The 22115-nt window shown below is 46.1% G+C and overlaps 1 protein-coding gene across 17 annotated transcripts in view; it reads right to left on the reverse strand.

Moving 5' to 3' along the window:
- Positions 1-15205, reverse strand: part of TRIM44 (tripartite motif containing 44) — a 168119-nt gene extending 152914 nt beyond the window's left edge. For 16 of the 17 annotated variants that reach the window (XR_004000059.1, XR_004000058.1, XR_004000057.1 and 13 more), the window contains exons 1-2: positions 14736-15205; positions 2230-2307 (exon numbers count right to left, since the gene is read on the reverse strand). Coding sequence is in view for 12 of the 17 variants with exons in the window: in XM_030560040.1 (XP_030415900.1) it covers positions 2230-2307; positions 14736-15104 (447 nt within the window). In the remaining 5 variants the exon portion in view is untranslated. The remainder of the gene's footprint in view (positions 1-2229; positions 2308-14735) is intronic. The other variant, XM_030560046.1, reaches the window with a different exon arrangement.
- Positions 15206-22115: the final 6910 nt, after the last annotated feature.

Genomic DNA, 22115 nt, shown 5'->3' on the forward strand with positions numbered 1-22115 from the left:
TATATATTGTACCTATTTCATCCATGCTCCTTAGGACCCTGAAGGACTCACTGGCCCTTCTAAACTTTTTAATTAAAGAAATAAAAGGCTATTTAAGAGATGGGAGGAGGTTGCTGGAATCCATCCAAGTCCTAGCTGGGAAGGGAAGAGCTGCTAGATTTATATTAGATGAAATCATAAATCTTCATTCACCTTTTGCAGAGTTCTAACGCTAAAAATAACTACAGTGCTTGCGGGACTTCACATTTGGATTAATCAAGTCTTGTAGTGCGAGGGAAAAAACGCTATAGGAACAAAGCGCTGGAGGATTTCAGGGCCAAAGCGTTCAGGCAACGATGCTGTATCCAGAGATCGAACTGCTGTTTGTTTCTGGTTCAAGCAGATGTTTCAGGAGAATTACAGCAGGGGAAAGGAAAAAAAAATCTCAGTAACAAAACAGTCTATTATAGAAGGAAAAATAGATGTTGGCCACAATGGAGGGGGGCAGTCAGCCACCCCAGCGACTGTACCAGAGCTCAGTTAATGTGACGTTTGGGTGTTAGTAGAGAATTTGTTACATTACAATCTATGTTTTGGTTTGGTATACTCACTGTGCATTTGATCACAACTTCCCTCCAGCTTATTTTGGAATTCCAGTACCAAACAACCCTTAGTGAGGAGCAAGCAGGATACAATTTTCACACACTATGCAAACCCTAGAAGTACTTAAAAATAAGTAAATACATGATTTAGAAACTGGAGGGAAATATGGAAACAATCAGGAAACTTCAAGAGAATACAAGAGAGAAGGAAGACCTATCCCATCATCTACAGTAGAACCTCAGAGTTACGAACACCTTGGGAATGGAGGTTGTTCGTCACTCTGAATGTTATGGTTCTTTCAGATGTTTACAGCGGAACATTGATACAGCTTTGAAATTTTACTATGCAGAACAAAAATGCTGCTCTTCCTTTATATTTTTAGTAGTTTATGTTTAACACAGTACTGGACTTTATTTCCCTACCCCCTTTTTTTGGTCTCTGCTTCTGCCTGATTGTGTACTTCTGGATCCAAATGAGGTATGTGATTGACTGGCAAGTTCAGAGCACTGGTGTTGGTAACTGACTAGTTCTACTATATACACTGTGGCACCTTTGTTATGCTACTATTTTGTGCCATTGAGTTTTCAATACATCAAGCAATGGGGTTTGCTGCAACTTCCCTTAGGAGACTCCTCCATTATCTAACAGATCTTGTCACTTGGAAGTTTTTCCTGATAGCTGGCGTAAAGGTATGTCTATACAACTGATGTTAAGGTGGTGCCGTGGCTATGCAGTCGCGGCTCCAGCACTGGGAGAGAGTTCTCCCAGCGCTGTAAAAGCTACCAGCACTTGTATAAACCATTTTAGTCTCAATTTTGCTGATGTATGCCTTATGCTTACTACAATGTTGAGAAGTAGAAGCCTTCTTTCCGCTCTCCTGCTGAAACGTTTGTCAATGATAATTCCTGTTTGTGGCTTCCCCTTCTGACAACCACTCCCAGGCCCTCAAATGAAGCTTTGCAGATGCCATTTCCATTGCAGTTTTTTGGTTAGCAAATGGGAGTCCATGTTAACAGGTGTCATACCAGTAAGTAGTTCTTAGTACTAACTCCCTGACTCTGCACTGGAATACGTACACTTGAGATGTTATACCTTCCCTTCTCTTTCTAGGAGGTCTGTTTTTCCAGGAAGATTGTCACCATTACATCTTCTGACAAGATTCCTTGTCACATGGAGCCTTAGCACATTCTCCAAAGGGCTCTTGGTTATTATCTCAACTTGGATGACGGAAGGAAGACTGTTGTCCTAGTTTCCCCAATAGATCATGTTTATCTGATGCCACCTTAGCAACAGTATAGCTCGTTGTGGACCTTTCGCAATTTATTTAGCTACACTGATTTTAGAGTCGGTGTGGGCCTCTAAGGAAGTGCTACTGCAAAGAAAATTAACAACGCACTAGTTTGTGGTTGAGGGAAATCAATTAATGATTCTATTTTATGACTTTGAACATACAATGGGAAAATATATGATATGTCACTAGGCATATTTAAAGTGTGCTTTCTGTGTTTTGATTGACATGCTTAATTAGATCTCAATGTAACATTCAGATAGTCATTAACAATATACTGCGTTGAGCTCAAGGAGAACGAAAGGCGAGAGAGAGAGAGCGTGCGCGCATTCAAACAAACAATCATTTCAGTGACTTACTTTAGGGTCTGCACACTTGAACTTTAACCTTTCCACCATCTCCAGCATGGCCACCTTCAGGTCAACAGGTTCTCTATTCTATAAGGAAGGGAGGACAGAGGTCACTAAACAGCACTCATTTTAACTCCACCAAGCACAACAAGGATTGTCACAGGACAATGGGAGGCGGCAATTTTTCAGCTAATTCTATCAGCCAAGTTGCAGTGAACCCATGAATACATTTGCCTCCTCTTCTGGGACTATTTTTGTTCAGGCAAAAAGCTGCCGCTAAGTGAGCTGAGAAAACTATTGGAATGAAAATTAAATGCAATTGCACAGGCTGACTCATTCATTGCTTTGTCTCATGGCTCAGCTGCACCCATGTTCACTGAATTAGGGCCCAATCCTACAAGATGCTCATTGCCCCTCAACTACTACTAAAGCCAATGGCTCATGATTTGCAGGAGGCACTCAGCACTTTACAAGATAAGGCTCTTATTGAGGATCTGCAAGAATGGGGTGGCCTGGTCCATGTAACATTTATAGTCTATAATGGGCACTGGCTGCCTGATTATTTAATCTTGCACTTTTTGTATATCCATTTATAAACAGGAGCAGAGAGAGAGATTAAAAAAGGAAAGAACTAATTAAGGAAGCAATCAAGAGTTCATACTTCAGGAGAGAGAAATGAAGTGATAGGCACTTATGGAATCCCTGGAATATTCATTTCCTTTGCTTCAACTGTTCTATGCAAAAAGTAAAGTTACACTTATCTGAGAGGATATTTGCACAGGATGATTCTGCTTATAGTGAATGTTTCTGGTGTCTTCCTTTACAAAAAAATAATTTACTTGGGACAGCTGCGTCAAAACAGGAATAATGTCATCTGTTTCTGTTGCTCATTGCTCACTGGAAACCTACCTAATAAAGATGTTTATACAGCGCCAGTCAGTTTCCAGGTATCGTATCCTATGTTCCTTGAGCAGTCAATTATGACATTCAGATTAGGATTTCAATGAGGCGGAAGAAGCAGGAACAGACAAAAATCAAAAGCAACAAAGATCTTATTTGTATACAGGTGCTCCAAGTAATCAACCAAATAAATGGTAAATTATTAAAATATAGTATATAAGGAGGAGTTTTTCAGAAGTTTTTCAATGAGGCATCAATAGCAAGTGTCCAGAAATAGTCTGACATGAGACAGAAGGCAGAGTGATTTAAACAATGCAAGCAGCATCCCAATGTTCCTTAACACACACTCAGGGACAGAAAACAAGAGCACTTTTTCCTCTCAAAATACATTAAATGTCAAAGCAAAAAGAGATGTGAGCATGTCCCATCTGATTTAAACTTCTGTGCTCTAGATCCTCCACAGAAGCTCCTATGATCCTAGTTCAGAGACTAGGATCTGCTTAGGGCATTACCCGAGTCTGTCATTTCACTTGCCACGTGGCTCTTCCACAGCATTAAAACATCATTCAAATTATTTTTGATAAATAAACTATCAGGGTATGACTTTTGAAAGTCAAACAAGGCTGGTTATTGTCACCTGCTGACAAGGTATTGATGCTATTACTTGGAACATGCTCTTTTGGAAAGGAGAGTTGAGTCTGAACACAACACACATTCTAAAACTAGGATGATCCAAGCCACTGCTAAAATGTTTGTTACCCATTAAAGATTCTCTCTCCACTGTGGATACAGGAGTACAGACAGCAATTTGAAGTTTGCAAAAATCTAACCAACCTTATCCTGCCACCCACCTGACTGAAGCAGATTGATTACATCCTTGGTACTGCAGGCCTGCCATTGCATAAATAAGGGTACAGAACAACCTCAATGCTCACTCATTTCAAAGAGTCCAGAGCACTCAGCATCCTGTGGGACTGCACTTCTGTGGCAGGTGAAGTTAGATATAGACATCTTGCTAGAAACTCAGTAAGAAGCAGGATGAACAACGAGAACTTGCTAGCTCATTTCAAGAAACAGTGCTCCAAGGAAATGAAAATTACACTCAGTATGCACCTGCCCAACCTGTAATAGAGATGGGAGCATCATGGTTAAATATGAACCAGGAGTGTATTCAGTTAATTTTTTCTGAGAATTTTGGGATACAAAAATTTAAAATAAGAAAACATGTGCCAGGGTGAGATTCTATGCTACCCAAGAGGGGATGGGGCCAGGGCTCAGATGGCTAAAAGCCTAAGTTATGGCAACATCCAAGGACTGTGCTCTGGCTCAGTGTTGCAACTGCCACTCAGTGAAAGTCACCATTTCGACCTGGAAAAGTCTCCAGGTGGAGCAAAAATTTCTCTAAACTCCAGAGAGCCTGTATTTTATCTGTGTGTGGCCATCTGGGTGATCATTTTCCATTGGCTGCTGTCATCACATGGTACAAAGCAGCCCCAACTCCACACCAATTTCCTAGATTTGATGCCTGAATCCACTGCTAGTAAAGTCACCGACTTCAGCGGGAGCAGTGCCTTCATCTTTTCCTAAACAGGAGAAGTCTTGTAACCAACAAGACTTCTAAAGTACATATGATTGCAATGTTTTGATACTTGGTAAAAGCTTTATATATTTGTTTCAGGGACACATCATAGTGAATTGTTTCTTGTTTCCTTGTTTCTTTTTCTTATTTTTGGGAAAAGGTGATTAACATATGAATTACTCAGTATGCCCTTGAATGATTCAGTATGGGTTTTACTCAACTTGTGGTGGAGTCAGTCGTAAATGTCACGCTTTTGAATGCTATTGTAGCATGCAATTTGAAATAAAAATCCACAAGTATAAAAGCTAAAAAGAAAAGGCTGCTTCTCTGACAGATGTGGTAAACATTAGGACAGCTAGAGATGCATTCATTGGAGTTTTAAAATAATTAAAACTGAATGTTAAATAAAGCAAATACAGGCATCAAGACAACAAATTGCCTTTCTTCCACATGCCTGTGGAGATTTATTGAAAAGGACAATTCTAAGGACTCAACTGCTTTCCTGCAAAGTTTCCCCTTTCAAATATATTGTAACAAGATTTAAGTGTTCTGGGTGAAGTACTGGAGGGTGGACAGAGCTCTGGGGAAGCATTACGGATACTGGAAGGTTGACAGACAGACAAGAGATTCTGTGTAGGAGACGGTAGGGGTGCTAAATAGGCAGTGCTTCTTCAATGACCAGCTGAACAATCAGCTGTACCATTTGTTTGCCATTTGGTCTGTTCCTATGTGGCCACAAGGGCTTGACCAGTTGAAAGTCCTATGTTGAAACAGACTTGATGCACCCATGTAATGGGGGGGGGTCTGTCTCTGGGCCGCCTCCACCCCTCAGTTGGTGGAACTGTATCCCAGATGTTACAAGCTACCCAGAGAATGGTGTTTGCTGGAACGCCTTGAGGCATTCTGGCAATATATCTGAAAAGCATAAGATGCCGGCTATGGACAAATGGCCCCAGTAGTCTGTAGACTGGAGCAACCATAAACATCTGCGTTACAAAGTCATTCTAGTTTACGCCTAATATACGATGTTGGCCTTTTGTGCAGAAAGCCTCCAGCTTTGTCCAATCTGAGCAACATAGTGTCCACGTTTCGCAACTGTACAGCGGAGGATTCAGGATCTATTCGAGTTGTATTTGGTTGTGCCGAGATGATGTTGATTCCACATTCATCGTAAATGACCCTTTGTAAAGGGCTGTGGGTGATCAACACCTGAGGGGGGATTGATATGTGCTGGGTGTCTGGGGGATACCAGGGTGGGTGCTGAGTGTCTATAGGAATGCAAGAGGCTACATGGCAAGTGCCTGCAAGAAGTGGGTGGAGGCAGGCAGCTCAGTGCTGAGAGTCTCTTACCTGCTGAGCCCAGCGAGACCATTTGCAGCTGGAGGCTCCATCCTTTACACTAATAGATCCTGAGTGACAACGGGGCAGACTACAGCTCCTGCTTACTGCTGCCTAGAGTTACACAAGGAGCGACTGCTGCCACTGCATTTCCCTTCATCATCATCCCCCTGCCAAAATCTGCCACCCCTGAAGCACGCATGGACAGGCGCCTCCAACTCCAAGCAAGGTCTGACCGGAACTGAAGCCCACTCCCTGAGCACAGGCAAAAGCAAAAGTCACCAGAGTATCCACAAATTTATTTAAAAGTCACTGTTCAGCGACCTGGTGCAGCAAAACTTGACAAATCTTTCTGAGACTAAAAAGCTGCTAGATTAGCAACAAATTTGCTAAATTGGCAACACTGCTCTGGGCTGCAACACTGCCCGAAACTGCTTGCTGCAACCCCCACTTTTAACATGCCCTCTCATCCCTGTTCCCAATGCCAAGGCTTGTGAAGGCTAACTCTCAAGGACTCCTTATGGCTGTCTCCACAGTACCTGCCCCAGCCTGTCCCTTCCAGATCTGGGGCTTTTAGAGCTGCTTACAACATTTCAGCCTTTTTACTCAGAACAAAGGAGCTAGAATGGTGGGGAGGAGGGAGAACAAGGATTCCACACCTTGTTTTTAAAGAGATGCTAAGGACCCACAGCTCCGGGTCAAGTCACTGGAAGCTATGGGTGTTCAGCACATCAGAAATAACTCCCTTAATGAAATGGGCATTCATTAATCCTGTTGCATTACTTGCCTTGTTCTAATCAGCAACTACTTGAGCGCCAAAATAAATTCCAATAACAATTTCAAAAAAACATAAGGTTCCCTCCAGGGGTCAACCCATATACTTCTCTTTCAAACCAAAAATCCATCAACAGAACCACTACTCCCTCACCTCCTCAAACACTGGCAATGCTTGGATTCAGATTCCAATTTAGCAGGTCAGGTCAATCTCTAATTTTCTAGGTTTCATCTTATTGACTTGGAACCCTTAGCCAAAGAATGACCTTGACAAACAAGAACAAGATTTCAGCCTATTATCCAGCCCCTTCACCTCTGTGTATGGGTGGGATGTGGATGGACTGCAGCTAGTGGAGTCTTTGTTACTGACACTTTCACTTCTTCTAAGGGAAGCACAATAACAATCTGAGGGTATGGCTACACCTGCAGCTGTACAGTGCTGGGAGTTAAACCTGTCTTCCTACAGCTGAGTAGGGAAAGCGCTGCAGTCTGTCCACACTGACAGCTGCCATTGCACTGTCGTGGCCACATATACAGCACTTGCAGCAGCAACGGTTTCTGTTCAGGAAGCTGCAGGTCTGGGACTTTTTTCCCCAGAGCGGAAAATCACAGTAGGGGAAGTCGAAATGCCCATTGTGATCCTTGGAGACCTGGCTTACCCATTAATGCCGTGGCTTATGAAACCCTACACAGGGAGCCCTGATAGCAGTAAGGAACGGTTCAACTACAGGATGAGCCAGTGCTGAATCACTGTGGAGTGTGCTTTTGGCAGTTGAAAGGGCCGCTGGCAATCTCTGTATGGGAAGCTGGACTTGGCTGAACACAGCATCCCCGCGGTTATATGCGCGTGCTGTACCCTCCATAATATTTGTGAAGGGAAGGGTGAAAGATTCAGTCAGGCGTGGACCTCCAAGGTTCAACACTTGGAGGCTGAATTTGCACAGCCAGAGAGCAGGGCTATTAGAGGGGCCCAGCACAGGGCTGCAAGGATTAGGGATGCCTTGAGGGAGGAATTTGAGGCTGAAAACCAGCAGTAATGTCTGGTGCCCTGCACAGTAGTGAAGTGCAGTGCTTATAATGTTAGTAGGAATCTGTGTTTGCTAAGCTGATTTGCAGTGCCTGTTTCTTTCCTGGGCTAAGGTATCTTTACTTTATGCAATAATACAGAATGTTTTCAAAGCCAAAGAACCCATTTATTGAAAAGAAAACACAACTTCTTGGGAATCAGAAAGGGCAAGGGGCTGGGGTGGGGAACGGTACAATCACAGATTTGCGTATGTCCTGTCTGTAGTGCTGTGCAATGAGAGCTGCACTTCAAGATGGTTATACTGCATGGTGATGGGGGTTGACTGAAGAGGGTAAGGGTAGTAGTTTTCAGGGCTGGTGGTGAAGATACAGGTATTGGAAGCAGCTGGTGGTGGTAAGAACCTGGATGTTGGGGAAAGTGGGTTGGAGGTGACATGCAGTGCATTCCAGTCATGGTCCCTTTCCATCATGGCCCTTGATATCTGCCTGAAGGTACTATAATTCCTACGGCTGGAACGCAGCTGGGACTGGACAGCTTCCTCCCCCCAAACACTGATGAGGTCCAGCAACTCGCCATTGCTCCATACTAGGGCTCACTTGGCACGTGGAGACATGGTCACCTGGAAAGATTCGCTGATAGCACTCCAGGTCTGGCTGAGGAAGGGGATTTTTTAAATTCCCAGGGTATAAAGGGGGGGTCTGACGGTTGGTCACGTGAGGCCAGGGCAGCAGAGTTTGAACTGATGACCGGAGTGGCTAGAACAGACATTGTGGGATACTCCAAATACAGCGCACTGGGCGGCCACATTGGTGCTGCAGCGACGGCGCGATAATTTTTATTCCTCTCAGGGAGGTGGAATACCAACAGTGCTGTAGCCGTGGAGATACAGCACTGTACGTGCCTTGCCAGTGTGGATGGGGAGTGAGGTACAGCGCTGTGGGCGGCTTTATTGCACTGTAACTCGCAAGTGTAGCCAAAGGCCTGAGACACTGAAGTGACACTACTGAAACAAGTATGGTTTGGGAGCATTCCCCCAAACTCTTCAAAAACAAAAACAAAAACAAAAAACAAACAAAAAAAAAAACATACTGTGCACATGAATTCAGTGCTTACAACAGGAGTTGTCTTGACAGCCCTGGAGACTGAAGTCCGAACTTTAGACAGAAAATGAGCAATGCAAGGAGAGCAGCCAAACAAGCTTCCCCTATGTGCTGCAACCCAGAGCAAAGGGACCAGCTCTCGGAGATGGAGAGGAGCCTGCTCTCAGTGGCCCTTCTGCTGAAACTGCCAACAACAGCGCTACGAGCACTAGCAATTTTTACGACGTAGACCATGAAACTGGACTGAGCCAACAAATTTATTTCGCACAGGCCACCCAATAGCCATCAGACAGTAGGAACTCTCAGCTAAACAGCAGCAGCAACTATTGGGGGCTGGATACAACACAGAGGCTTTTAATATCTTACTACCAATCCCCTCTGAATCATTGAGTCCACTCTTTATGGAACTGTGGGAGAAGGTTTCAGAAATGTGCAGCTGACAGGCAACAGCAGGGCAGACTAAAGGTATGGCTACACTACAGTAGGGAGCAAGCCTCTCAGCCTGGGTAGATGGATCTGAGCTGTCAGGGCTTGTGTTAGTATACTTGAAACAGCAGTGTGGGCATAGCGGCATGGGCTGGAGCTCTGGCTCTCCAGCCCACTCAACCCCCGAAGCTCTCAGCTGTGATGTAGATGTATCCAGAGGAGCTATCAGTCCTTTAGCTAGTCATTTTAGCTGTTAATGGAACAAATAAATCTGCAGTGAAGTGAACAAAGAGGAAGCAGAACGTCTGTGTATTTTTCCCCTTTCTATTTTGATACTTAGAAAATTAACACCGTGTCTTTAAAAACTCCCACACTTCCTAAGACAGAACAGCACTTCTCCTCGGATTGCAGAAAAACAACCATCAAGGCTGGAAGGGAGGGCTAAAATTAAATCTACCAGCTGTGTCTTGGTTTGCCAGGGCACACTGCACCAACAGGCTACTGAAATACACAAGAATTTCCCACTTCAGAGGCCTGGTCTACACTACGTGTTTAAACCGATTTTAGCAGCATTAAACTGATTTAATGGTGCACTCGTCCACTATGAGGCCCTTTATATCAATATAAAAGGCTCTTTAAATCGGTTTCTGTACTCCTCCCCAACGAGAGGAGTAGCACTAAAATTACCATATCGGATTAGGGTTAGTGTGGCCGCAAATCGACGGTATTGGCCACCGGGTGGTATCCCACAGTGCACCACTGTGACCGTTCTGGACAGCAATCTGAACTCGGATGCAGTGGCCAGGTAGACAGAAAAAGCCCCGCGAAATTTTGCATTTCATTTCCTGTTGAAGTGTGGAGCTCTGATCAGCATGGGTGGCGATGCAGTCCCAAATCCTAAAAGAGCTCCAGCATGGACCATACGGGAGATACTGGATCTGATCCCTGTATGGGGAGACAAATCTGTTCTACCAGAGCTCCGTTACAGAAGACGAAATGCCAAAGCGTTTGAAAAAACTCTCCAGGCTACACAGTGCTGCGTGACAAGCGTTAACGGAAAGCCAAAGAATCAAATGGACGCTCATGGAGGGAGGGAGGGGGTACTGAGGACTCCAGCTATCCCACAGTCCACAGCAGTCTCCAGAAACTATTTGCATTCTTGGCTGAGCTCTCAGTGCCTGTAGGTTCAAACACATTGTCCGGCATGGTTCAGGGTATAGCTCGTCAATTTACTCCCTCCCCCCACCACGTGAAAGAAAAGGGAAAGAAATCGTTTCTTGACTTTTTTCAATGTCACCCTATGTCTACTGAATGCTGGTGGTAGATGCGATACTGCAGCAGTGCAGAGCAGTATCCGCTCTTCTTCCTTCCCCGGTGGCAGACAGTACAATATGACTGGTATCCATCGTCACCATCAGCCCATGAGTGCTCCTGGCTGGCCTCAGGTAAGGCTGGCCGGGGGCGCCTGAGTAAAAATAGGAATGATTCTTGGTCATTCCCAGTAGATGGTATAGAACGGCTGGTAACCGCCCTCATCATAGCAACTGGGGGCTAAGCTCCTCTCCCTGCACCGCTTAACGTGTAAAGAAAAGATTCTGTACTGCCTGGACTATCACAGCAGCGGGATGCTGGGCTCCTCTCCCCCGCACCGCTTAATGTTCTGCCTGGACTGTCATAGCAGTGGGAGGCTGCCTCCCCCTCATTTTATCTCACTAACAAGTCACTGTTTCTTATTCCTGCATTCTTTATAATTTCATGACACAAATGGGGGGCACACTGCCACAGTAGCCCAGGAAGGTTAGGGAGAAGGGAAGCAACGGGTAGGGTTGTTGCAGGGGCAACCCCCGTGAATGGCATGCAGCTCGTCATTTCTGCGGGATCTGACATGGAGCAGCTGTGCTCTCTGGTACACTGGTTCTCTAGTACACTTGCCCCATATTCTAGGCAGGACTGACTCTTTTTAGATACCATAAAGGAAGGATTGACTCGGGGAGTCATTCCCATTTTTGCCTTTGCGCCCCCGGCCGACCTCAGCCAGGGGCACCCATGATAGCAGCAGACAGTACAGAACGACAGATAACTGTCATCTTATTGCCAATTTACAATGGCAGCAGATGGCACAGAACGACTGATAACCGTCTCATGCAAAGGCAAACAAATGCTGCTGTGTAGCGCTGCAGTAACGCCTGTCAGTGGCATCCAGTACACATATGGTGACAGTAAAAAAAAAAGCTGAATGGGTTCCATGGTTACTGTGCTATGGCGTCTGCCAGGGCACTCCAGGGAAAAAGGGCGCAAAATGATTGTCTGCCGTTGTCACTCATTCCTTCCTCCGGGAAAACAACATATACCCAGAACCACCCGCGACAATGATTTTTGCCCCATTAAGCACTGGGATCTCAACCCAGAATTCCAATAGGCTGGGGAGACCGCGGGAACTATGGGATAGTTACGGAATAGCTACCCACAGTGCAAAGCTTCAGAAATCGATGCTAGCCTCGGACCATGGACACACACCGCGAATTAATGTGCTTAGTGTGGCCGCATGCACTGGACTTTATACAATCTGTTTTACAAAACCGGTTTATGTAAAATCGGACTAATCCTGTAGCGTAGACGTACCCAGAGAGTAAGAGGTTTAATACATGTCAAAAGCCTCCCTAAACATCAGACTGGAGGAGCCAGATATTACAGGAGTGATAACACGATGACAAACAGTTGTGCCAAGAAAACCCAGCAATATTACATTTACTGAGAGCTACTTGCTTAAGTCAGATTTTATTCCATAGTTCCCATGTTTTGTTCCACCACTGGAGATGCTCTTTACAACTGATTGGTGGCTGGTTACCTTTCTCCATATCTTCACATGTCAATGCCCCAGCACCGTTGCTGCCATCTCTCCTCCCCTCATCTCTAACCCATGTATTTTTTCTTCCCACTCCCTCCTTTCTTGATTCTTGCCCAGCGTCATCTCCCCTTATGACTGCCCATCACATTCACCCATAAACAGAAATGTGGGAAAAGATGGAGAAAGAAGCAGTCCATTCATAACTCCCTGGGGCCAATCCACACACGCTCCTGTAGCTACCCCAAGTACTATAGAAGCAGAGAAAAGAAGCTTGGGCTGGCTGGTTGCTTCTTGAGCCTGCAAAGACAGATCCTGGGGTTTGTTTGCTAACTCACTTAGGCCATGTCTACATCTAAAATTTTGCAGCGCTGGTTGTTACAGCTGTATTAGTACAGCTGTATAGGGCCAGCGCTGCAGAGTGGCCACACTTACAGCAACCAGCGCTGCAAGTGGTGTTAGATGTGGCCACACTGCAGCGCTGTTGGGCGGCTTCAAGGGGGGTTCCGGGAACGCGAGAGCAAACCGGGAAAGGAGACCAGCTTCGCCGCGGTTTGCTCTCGCGTTCCCCGAACCACCCTGCAAACCGCAGGGAAGGAGACCTGCTTGCTCGGGGTTCCGGGAACGCGAGAGCAAACCGGGAAAGGAGACCAGCTTCGCCGCGGTTTGCTCTCGCGTTCCCGGAGCCACCCTGCAAACCGCAGGGAAGGAGACCTGCTTGCTCGGGGTTCCGGGAACGAGAGAGCAAACCGGGAAAGGAGACCAGCTTGATTACCAGAGGCTTCCTCCTTCCACGGAGGTCAAGAAAAGCGCTGGTAAGTGTCTACATTGGATTACCAGCGCTGGATCCTCTACACCCGAGACAAAACGGGAGTACGGCCAGCGCTGCAAACAGGGAGTTGCAGCGCTGGTGATGCCCTGCAGATGTGTACACCTTCAAAGTTGCAGCGCTGTAACTCCCTCACCAGCGCTGCAACTTTCTGATGTAGACAAGCCCTTAGTTTCACTATAGAACAGGGGCAGGCAAACTATGGCACGTGTGCTGAAGGTGGCATGTAAGCTGATTTTCAGTGGCACTCACACTGCCTGGGTCCTGGCTACTGGTCTGGGGGGCTATGCATTTTAATTTAAATGAAGTTTCTTAAACATTTTAAAAATCTTATTTTACTTTACATACAATAGTTTAGTTATATACTACAGACTTATAGAAAGAGATCTTCTAAAAACATTAAAATGTATTACTGGCACGCAAAACCTTAAATTAGAATGAATAAATGAATTCAGCACCGCACTTCTGAAAGCTTGCCGACCCCTGGTATAGAAAATGCCCTCATGCGACACAAATGCCTTCATCAGGGGAAGGGCAGGTCATATGTGATAACAATATGTGGAAAAACTTCCCAGAAACAATTGCTTTGCCAAGGATATTAAAGACACCATAAACCATCCCTAGGATCTCTAAGAAGGAACACACTGCATACAGCTTGCGTGCCAACAGAAGGCAAGTTTTACTGATAAAACTTTGCAGCATGGATCATCAGGCCTTAGAGTGCATTAACAACCATGCTTCCAATATGCAGCCTACTCATGGGTCCAAATGAAACCTTTACAACTGGACACTGCAAAAGTTGGGTCTGGTTTATACTTGGGTTGTAAGCAACAATACACAATAGAAAATTTGGTTATGTCTGTTTCCAGGGTGCACTGTAAAGACAAAAAGATAGAGGGCCTTACTCTCTTGAGGTTCTGATGGGATTCAAAAGCAACTTCACTGGCATCAGTGGAGTTACTCCAGTGTCAACTGGTGCAAGAGAAAAATCAAGCCCACAATACCCAAGAGTTTACAGACTATCGTTAGGGGAATCAGCCTCTGCACTGGAACAGAGGAGGTTGCTTGTGCCTCCCTTCTTCAGGAGTCCAGGGAGCTAGTTCAGCTTCCGCTGCAGAATACTGCAGTTCTGAGCATTAGCCTATTTTACATCTCCCAGTGCCCTAGTGCCAAAGGAGCTTGGGGCAATGGGGAACTGCTGGAGTGCAGTATTATCTCAGGCAATAAACACCCAATATGCGAGTGTGGCCTGTCTCTTGCACTGGTGAGGGGCAGACATGAGATTACACCATCCTAAAGAGGTACCTTGGGCCTGCTCTAAAGTCCCTTCTTTCTCCATCTCTTGTCAGCTGTCTGTTTTATGGGTGACCATGATGGGGAGTCATAAGAGGGGAGGACACATGGGGCACATGTGAATCAGGCCTAACATCACCACACACATCCTGGCAGGCATACTGGACCCTAAAACTGACACACTGTATAACAGCCCTGCAAAGAGAGCAACTGCCCCTCTTTGTGCCTCAGTTTCCCCAGGGCGTGCAATGGGGCTCCACTCACAACATCGGTGCAATGCTGCCACTTCACTGGAGCTCCTCCTCCGGCACCCCGCGAGTGGAGGAAGGGTCCAGGGCAGTGAGAAGCCGGGGGAAGGCAGGAGGAGCCTGTTGGAGAGGCTGGAGGGAGGGAGCGGTGCTTACCCTCATGGCCTGGTAGGCTTCATCCAGGGTGATGAGCTGGTGCTGCCGGTGGGTGCCGGTGACGGCGCACAGCACGCAGATGATCTTCTCATGCTCCTTGCAGTACAGGTTCAGCTCCTGCCCGTGCTCCTCGCACTTCTTCCGCTCCAGCTTGGGCGCCTCTTCCCCCGCCTCCTCGCGGCCCGAGGCAGGGCCCCGCAGGCGGTGGGCCGCGTACTTCTGGCCGTGCTCCTCGGCGTGGGGCTGGCAGAAGGAGAAGCCGCACTCCTCGCACACCCCCACCGCGCTCTGGGCTTCATCGGGCTCGCAGACATCGCACGTGCCGTCGGGGGGAAGCTCCTCGGCGCGCTCCCCCTTCGCAGAGGCCATGGCGAGCCTCTCCCAGGGGCAGCCTGGCTGGTGCTGCAGCCCCCTGCCCCTCCCGGTCGCTTCCCTGCCGCAGCTCTCAGCTGGGGGGCGGGGGAAGGGAATTGCTGCCTCTCTGCTGGGAAGCGGCTTCCCCCCCTTCCAGCACAAGCCTCCAGCTGTTCTCTGCCCTGCGAAACTTGAACGGCCCAGTTGCTGTGCTTCCTCGTCTCCAGCTACAATCCCGCTCCTTCTATTCCTGGCTGAGCTCCCGTCCTGATCCCCCTCCGCCTCCTATCTTCTGAGCAACTGGGATTTAACACGCCAAAATATCCTCCCCCCCTTAGTTTTGATGAGCAGGGTGCTGGGAATCCCAGTTGTTGCTCTAAACCAAGCAGCAGGGCCCGATACACCATAGCAGCTACTTTCACTTTTAAAGTTCAAGCCATCCTGGTTTTTACTTCCTGAGTCATTTAAAGTGGCAATGGCCTTTTCTTTTTTTCTCCCCTCACTTTAAAACTGCAGGAAGCATCAGATCTATCAGAACACGTTGATTTGAAGCAGAAATCCCTCACCTGCTGGGATTAATTTTAGGGTAGTTTTTTTTTTAAGTATCTCCCTCTTGGTATGATGAAAAATGCCTGTGTGTGTTTCAGTGAGACAAGGTGGGGGAGGTAATATCTTTTATTGGACCAGCTTCTGTTGGTGCGAGAAGGATAAAGCTTACACAGAGCTCTGCTTCAGGTGTGGGACCAACATGGTGGTAACAACACTCTGTTTCAGTGACTAATTTATAAATCTCACTCCATTGTGTGTTTCCTAGGGCAAGGTGTTCAGAGGCTAAATTCAGCATCAGTTAGGGTTGCCAACTTTCTGATCACACAAAACTGAACACCCTAGCCCTGCCCCTTCCCTGAGGCTGTGCCCCCCACTCACTACATTCCCCCTCCCTCCCTCCTTTTCACTAGGTGGGGTTGAGGGAGGGGGTTCAGGCTCTGGGGTGGGACTGAGGGGTTTGCAGTGTAGGAGGGGGCGGGGCAAAGCAATTTTGGGGGGCCATTCCATAAAAAAAGTTGCAATACTATAGAATACTATATTATCACTGGGGCCTCTGCAGGGCCTGGAGCAAATTGCCCCACTTGCCCCCTCGGCAGCCCTGGGAGGGGGCACCAGGCTGGGGGTGGGTCAGGAGGATTCAGGGTATAGGAGGGATGAGGGCTCCATCGGGGGGGTGTGCTCTGGGGTGGGGCTGGGGATGAGGGGTTCAGGGTGTGAGAGGAGGTTGGGATGCAGGAGGGGGTGAAGGCTCCATCTGGGGGTGTGTGCTCTGGGGTGGGGCTGCGGATGAGGGATTCAGGGTGTGAGAGGAGACTGGGGTGCAGGAGGGTGTGAAGGCTCCATCTGGGGGTGCAGACTCTGGCATGGCACCTGGGATGAGAGGTTTGGGCTTGAAAAGGGGGCTCAGGGATGGGGCAGGCGTTGGCGTACAGGCTTACCTCTGGCAACTCCTGGTCAGAGATGCAGCAGGGTGGCTAAGGCAGGCTTCCTGCCTGTCCTGACTCTGCACTGTGCCCTGGAAGCAGCCAGCAGGTTCAGTGCCTAGGCAGAGGTGCGGCAGGTGGCTCTGTGTGCTGCTCTCTCCCACAGGCACTGCCCCCACAGCTCCCATTGGCTGCGGTTCCTGGTCAATGGGAGTGTGGAGATAGTGCTCAGGATGGGGGCAGTTTGCAGAGCCCAGTGGGTCCTTCCCCACCTAGAAGGCAGACCTGCTGGCTGCTTCTGGGGTGCAGGACAGGTAGGGACTAGCCTGCCTTAGCCTCGCAGCACTGTTGACTGGACATTCAATGGCCTGGTCAGCAGTGATGACCAGAGCCGCCAGGGTCCCTTTTTGACTGGGTGTTCCAGTCAAAAACCAGATACCTGGTCACCCTAACATCCATGGGGAATAACTGCTGTGCAGCCAGTGGAGTTTTGCTTGCTTAAGCAAGAAAGAATCAGGCCCCTTGTTTGTAGGGCTACAAGAGGATTAGAAACCTATTAGCAATGCCAATAGGTGCATATGATTTACACCATTTTAGGAAGCCACTATTCTCACAGCAGGCCTGAGACCTTCCAACTCCCTTCTAGCTGCATGGTGCTACCAAATGTACTCTGTTCTGTGGTGCTGCCAGCACTGAGAGTCAGTAACAGAATTTGGAGCAGGACCTCCATCTAGGCAGGCCATTCGTCCGGCTTTAAGCCACAAAACTCTCTTTTTCTATGGTTGTGTCCCCTTTACAGTATGAAGACAAAATTGGATTCAGTTTTGTCTGATATCATGGATGGAGGATGCCATTTTGAAGAACTTGATGCTTCACCTCTGCTGGTGTGACCTCACACACATGCTGCATGCGAGGTCACTCCAGTGACAGCAGGGCAGTGTGTTTTTCAAAATAGTGTCTTCTGTGCAGCGTGGCTTTGTTCAGCTCCTTCCCTCCTCCAAATCCTGAGTTTGGCTTTAAAAAAAAATCACAATTTTAAAAAAAAGATTTATTTTTATTTTCCTCTGGTTTCTGAGACTGCAGGTTGCACTGTGGGGCACATTTTAAGTGTTTCTCGGCAACCTGAGGGCTTAAAAAACCCTACTTTTTTTTCTCTTATCACATGGATCAGGAAGCTAGGCTTTAAGAAAAGCTCCAGATATTGTGAGACTTGCAATAAAATTGTGAATATTGGTAACTTGCAATAAATTGTGAGGAATGGCAACACTAAGATTGTCCCAGTGTCCTCAACAGTTTTTGCAAATCCAATTTTTTTTTCTGCTTCAAATTATTGGAATATGTATCTGAATTTTGCAGCTAGTGCACCTTGGGCTAGATTCTAATCTCAGTTATGCTGGAGGAAATAGACTGAGTTACTTCCAATTTACCCTGATGTTACTGAGATCCGAATATAGCCTCATGTGTTCGGCACGCAGTAAGGTATTAATCAGAATCCATTAACACCGATCTGGGGTTGTCATGAGGGGAAGTGTTTTCTATACAGTGCAAACTAGGACCCTTTACTCTGCATCTGCACCTTCCCTTGGAACAATATTTTAGCAAACATTACAGAATCTGTGTCAGCCAAGTCCCATGTGGCAGTCACTTTCCTTTGCTAAATGGATGCTAGCTTTTCCCCCGTGTGTAGAACCTTTTAATGTGATCAGTGAGCTATTTCTTTATTTCCACATCTCTGTGACTTTGGGTATGCTGATCAGTAATGAAAACCTTTGTTTTTCCTGGAGAAGTAATGAAAGGAGTAAATTCAAGAAGGGGCAGGGGAGCTTTTAGCTAGTTAGTTTTATACACAGTCTAATGCAGATAATCCTGCACAAAATGTATACAATATTCATAGGCAGCTAGACTCTATGCCCAATTTCATTTTCACCAGGTGTGCCCATGAGATCACCTAATCTGATCTCCTGCTGTTACTATATTAGCCAACATCTTATCTTATTAGAGCTCATTGCAACGAAATGTGATGTCCCCTTGCTGAATAAATCCATTTCAGAAATATTGTGAATGAAAGAATCCCAGCTGTTGCTAATATTCCATGATCATGAAAGAATGTAAACAGCTGATTAGAAAAACTGTGATGTAACCTCTACACTGCCTATATTACCTGACCATAATCCACAAATGCTGTTTGATGAATTGTGTTAATTTTATTCACTTACCCTTATTACATGCACACAAAAAATTAATATGATGAGCAAAACCATTTTGAACCACAGAGACTTATTATGGATCAAACTGTTTCTGAATTGTCCTTTTTGTAAATTATTGCTGCATTTTGCCTTGTAAACAGAAACTTCTAACATGAAATATAATCATACATATTTATAAGCTTTTTATTATTTGTCCAGGATGATTTGCTACTCAGAAACAATCATCTGTTTATCTTTAATCATGTGGCCATGTTAGTCATGTCCTGTAATTTTTGTCACTGTAGGTTTTTGGAGAGTGAAGATGATGTTTTCTGTGGTGGCATACTTGACCAAGAAGCGCTCTAAAGAGAAGCCCGGATAAAGTGTTTACTAGTAGTTTCCTGTACTGCTCTTTTTCATGATATTGAAATAAAGCTAATGTAACATTGTTAGTTGTATCAAATTTTTCCTTGGAGACATTTGGTTTTATTAATGCTGTACTGAAGCATTGTACTCAATAAGATCCAGTCTGCCCTTTTTTAGGGCTAAAGGACTAGATTCACAAACGGATTTATACACCTAAATGCTACTTTAGACACCTAAGTCCAAAATTTAGATCTTCTAAACCCCTGCTCAGCTGCCATCTAATTCTGTAGATATCTAAGTTTCTGCTGGTACAGTCCCTTAGGCCTGTAAAAATCTACCACAGGGCATGTGCACAGCTGCCTCAGTCCCATTATCCAAATGCCTAAGCCTCAGCAGGATTCTCAAACTGGGCATTCCCGCACCTATCTGACCTCCAGGACCCAATCTGGTAGGCATTCTCAGAGGTCAGCTAATAGAACACAAGTGGTAGTGGCTCCCTATTAACCCTGGGAGACCCAAGTTCAACAGGGACATGAATTTGGGTCTGAGTCCTACATACCAGGTGAGTGTCCTAAGCACTAGAACATAGTCATTCTCACCCTTAATCTAGCACAATGAATGTTTAGTTATTTATACAGGGTGGAACAGCTTCACCTGGAGAAATTGAGAGAGACTCCCAGAATACTTCATAGCCCAGTGGTTAGGGTGCTCTCCTCAGATATGGTTAAAATCCCTGCTCTGAATCAGGCCGAGGGGCAATCTGAACCTTGGTCTTCCATACCCTGGATGAGTGCTCTAACCACTGGGCTTAAGGTTATAAATAAGAGCCACAGCACTGCCTCCTCATTTTTTTGAGAGAAAAGCCTTAGGATGCCTAATTCCAGGAGAGGATTCATGGCTGTGAATCCCAAATGGAGAGAGTTGCCTCCTTATGGCCCAGAGTTAGGTGTCTATGTGCTTTTCTGGAGGGAAGAGGGGGTTAGGCTACAATTTTCTCCTCATTATTTCCTATCATGTAGCTTAGGTGTATTCCTGCTCAGCATGCTGGCTTGTATGAATCCCATTCTCAGGCACCTAACTCGCCCTGTGCATTGTGTAGGGATCCTGAGCACCTAACTGGGAGCTGCTTTTTCCATTAGGCAGTAAAGCTCCTAAAGTCGGGCATTGCAATGCTGAGCTTAAGTATCCTCTGTGGATCTAGTAGTTCAACCTTTGCTTGCTGGCAGGAGAGCGAGCTGTTTCTTGAACATGATGGGGATTTTAAGTGGGCTTCCACAGTTTGCCTCAGTGTCTACAAGGGTGAATTTGGCCAAGATTTATTCTCACGGGGCCAGCTGTTGCCAAAGACAATCTCAAAGCACAACCATCTGGATCCAGAAGCAGATTTTGAACACCCCAGTCTTTGAGGTGTTTGGAACTGGGGTTTATGTACAGCCCATTATAAAGATTAGGCTAGCTATAATATTTGGATCCAGATCTAGGTTTCAAGAAAGGGACAGTACACAACAATTTCCATGGCTTTGGGCATTTCCTGGCCTATTTACTTCCCTAGAAAAGTAAGGTTTCAGAGTAGCAGCCATGTTAGTCTGTATCTGCAAAAAGAACAAGAGTACTTGTGGCACCTTAGGGATTAACACATTTATTTGGGAATAAGCTTTTGTGGGCTATAGCCCACTTCATCGGATGCATAGACTGGAACATACAGCAAGAAGAGATTTATACATACAGAGAACATGAAATGGTGGAAGTAGCCATACCAACTGTAAGAGCCCTATCAATTGAATTGAGCTATCATCAGCAGGAGGAAAAAACCTGTTGAGGTGATAATTGAGATGACCCTTAGAAGGTGTGAGGATACTTAACATGGGGAAATAGATTCAATTAGTGTAATGGCCCAACCATTCCCAGTCTCTGTTCAAACCTAAGTTAATTGTACCTAATTTGCATATTAATTCAAGTTCAGCAGTCTCTCTTTGGAGTCTGTTTTTTGAAGTTTTTTTGTTGTAAAATTGTCACCTTCAAGTCTGTCACTGAGTGGTTAGAGAGGTTGAAGTGTTCTCCCACTGGTTTTTTAATGTTATGATTCCTTGATGTCAGATTTGTGTCCATTTATTCTTTTGCGTAGAGACTGTCCGGTTTGGCCAATGTACATGGCAGAGAGGCATTGCAGGCACATGATGGTATATATCATGTTGGTAGATGTGCAGGTGAAAGAGCCCTCGATGGCATGGCTGATGTGATTAGGTCCTATGATGGTGTCACTTGAATAGATATGTGGACAGAGTTGGCATCGGGCTTTGTTGCAAGGATAGGTTCCTGGGTTAGTGTTTATGTTGTATGGTGTGTGGTTGCAGGTGAGTATTTGCTTCAGGTGGGGGGCTGTCTGTAAGCGAGGACTGGTCTGTCTCCCAAGATCTGTGAGAGTGAGGGATCATCTTTCAGGATAGGTTGTAGATCTTTGATGATGCGCTGGAGAGGTTTTAGTTGGGGGCTGAAGGTGACGGCTAGTGGCTTTCTATTATTTTCTTTGTTGGCCTTGTCCTGTAGTAGGTGACTTCTGGGTACTCTTCTGGCTTTGTCAATCTGTTTTTTCACTTCAGCAGGTGAGTATTATAGTTTTAAGAATGCTTGATAGAGATCTTGTAGGTGTTTGTCTCTGTCTGAGGGATTGGAGCAAATGTGGTTGTATCTTAGAGCTTGGCTGTAGACAATGGATTGTGTGATGTGTCCTGGGTGGAAGCTGGAGGCATGTAGGTAAGTATATCGGTCAGTAGGTTTCAGATATAGGGTGGTGTTTATGTGACCATCGCTTAGTAGCGCAGTTGTGTCTAGGAAATGGACCGCTTGTATGGATTGGTCTAGGCTGAGGTTGATGGTGGGATGGAAATTGTTAAAATCATGGTGGAATTCTTCGAGGGCTTCTTTTCCATGAGTGCAGATGATGAAGATGTCATCAATGTAGCACAAGTAGAGTAGGGGCGTTAGGGGACGAGATCTATGGA

The sequence above is a fragment of the Gopherus evgoodei genome, chromosome 4 (genome assembly GCF_007399415.2).
Source record: "Gopherus evgoodei ecotype Sinaloan lineage chromosome 4, rGopEvg1_v1.p, whole genome shotgun sequence".
NCBI classification, from domain to species: domain Eukaryota; kingdom Metazoa; phylum Chordata; order Testudines; family Testudinidae; genus Gopherus; species Gopherus evgoodei.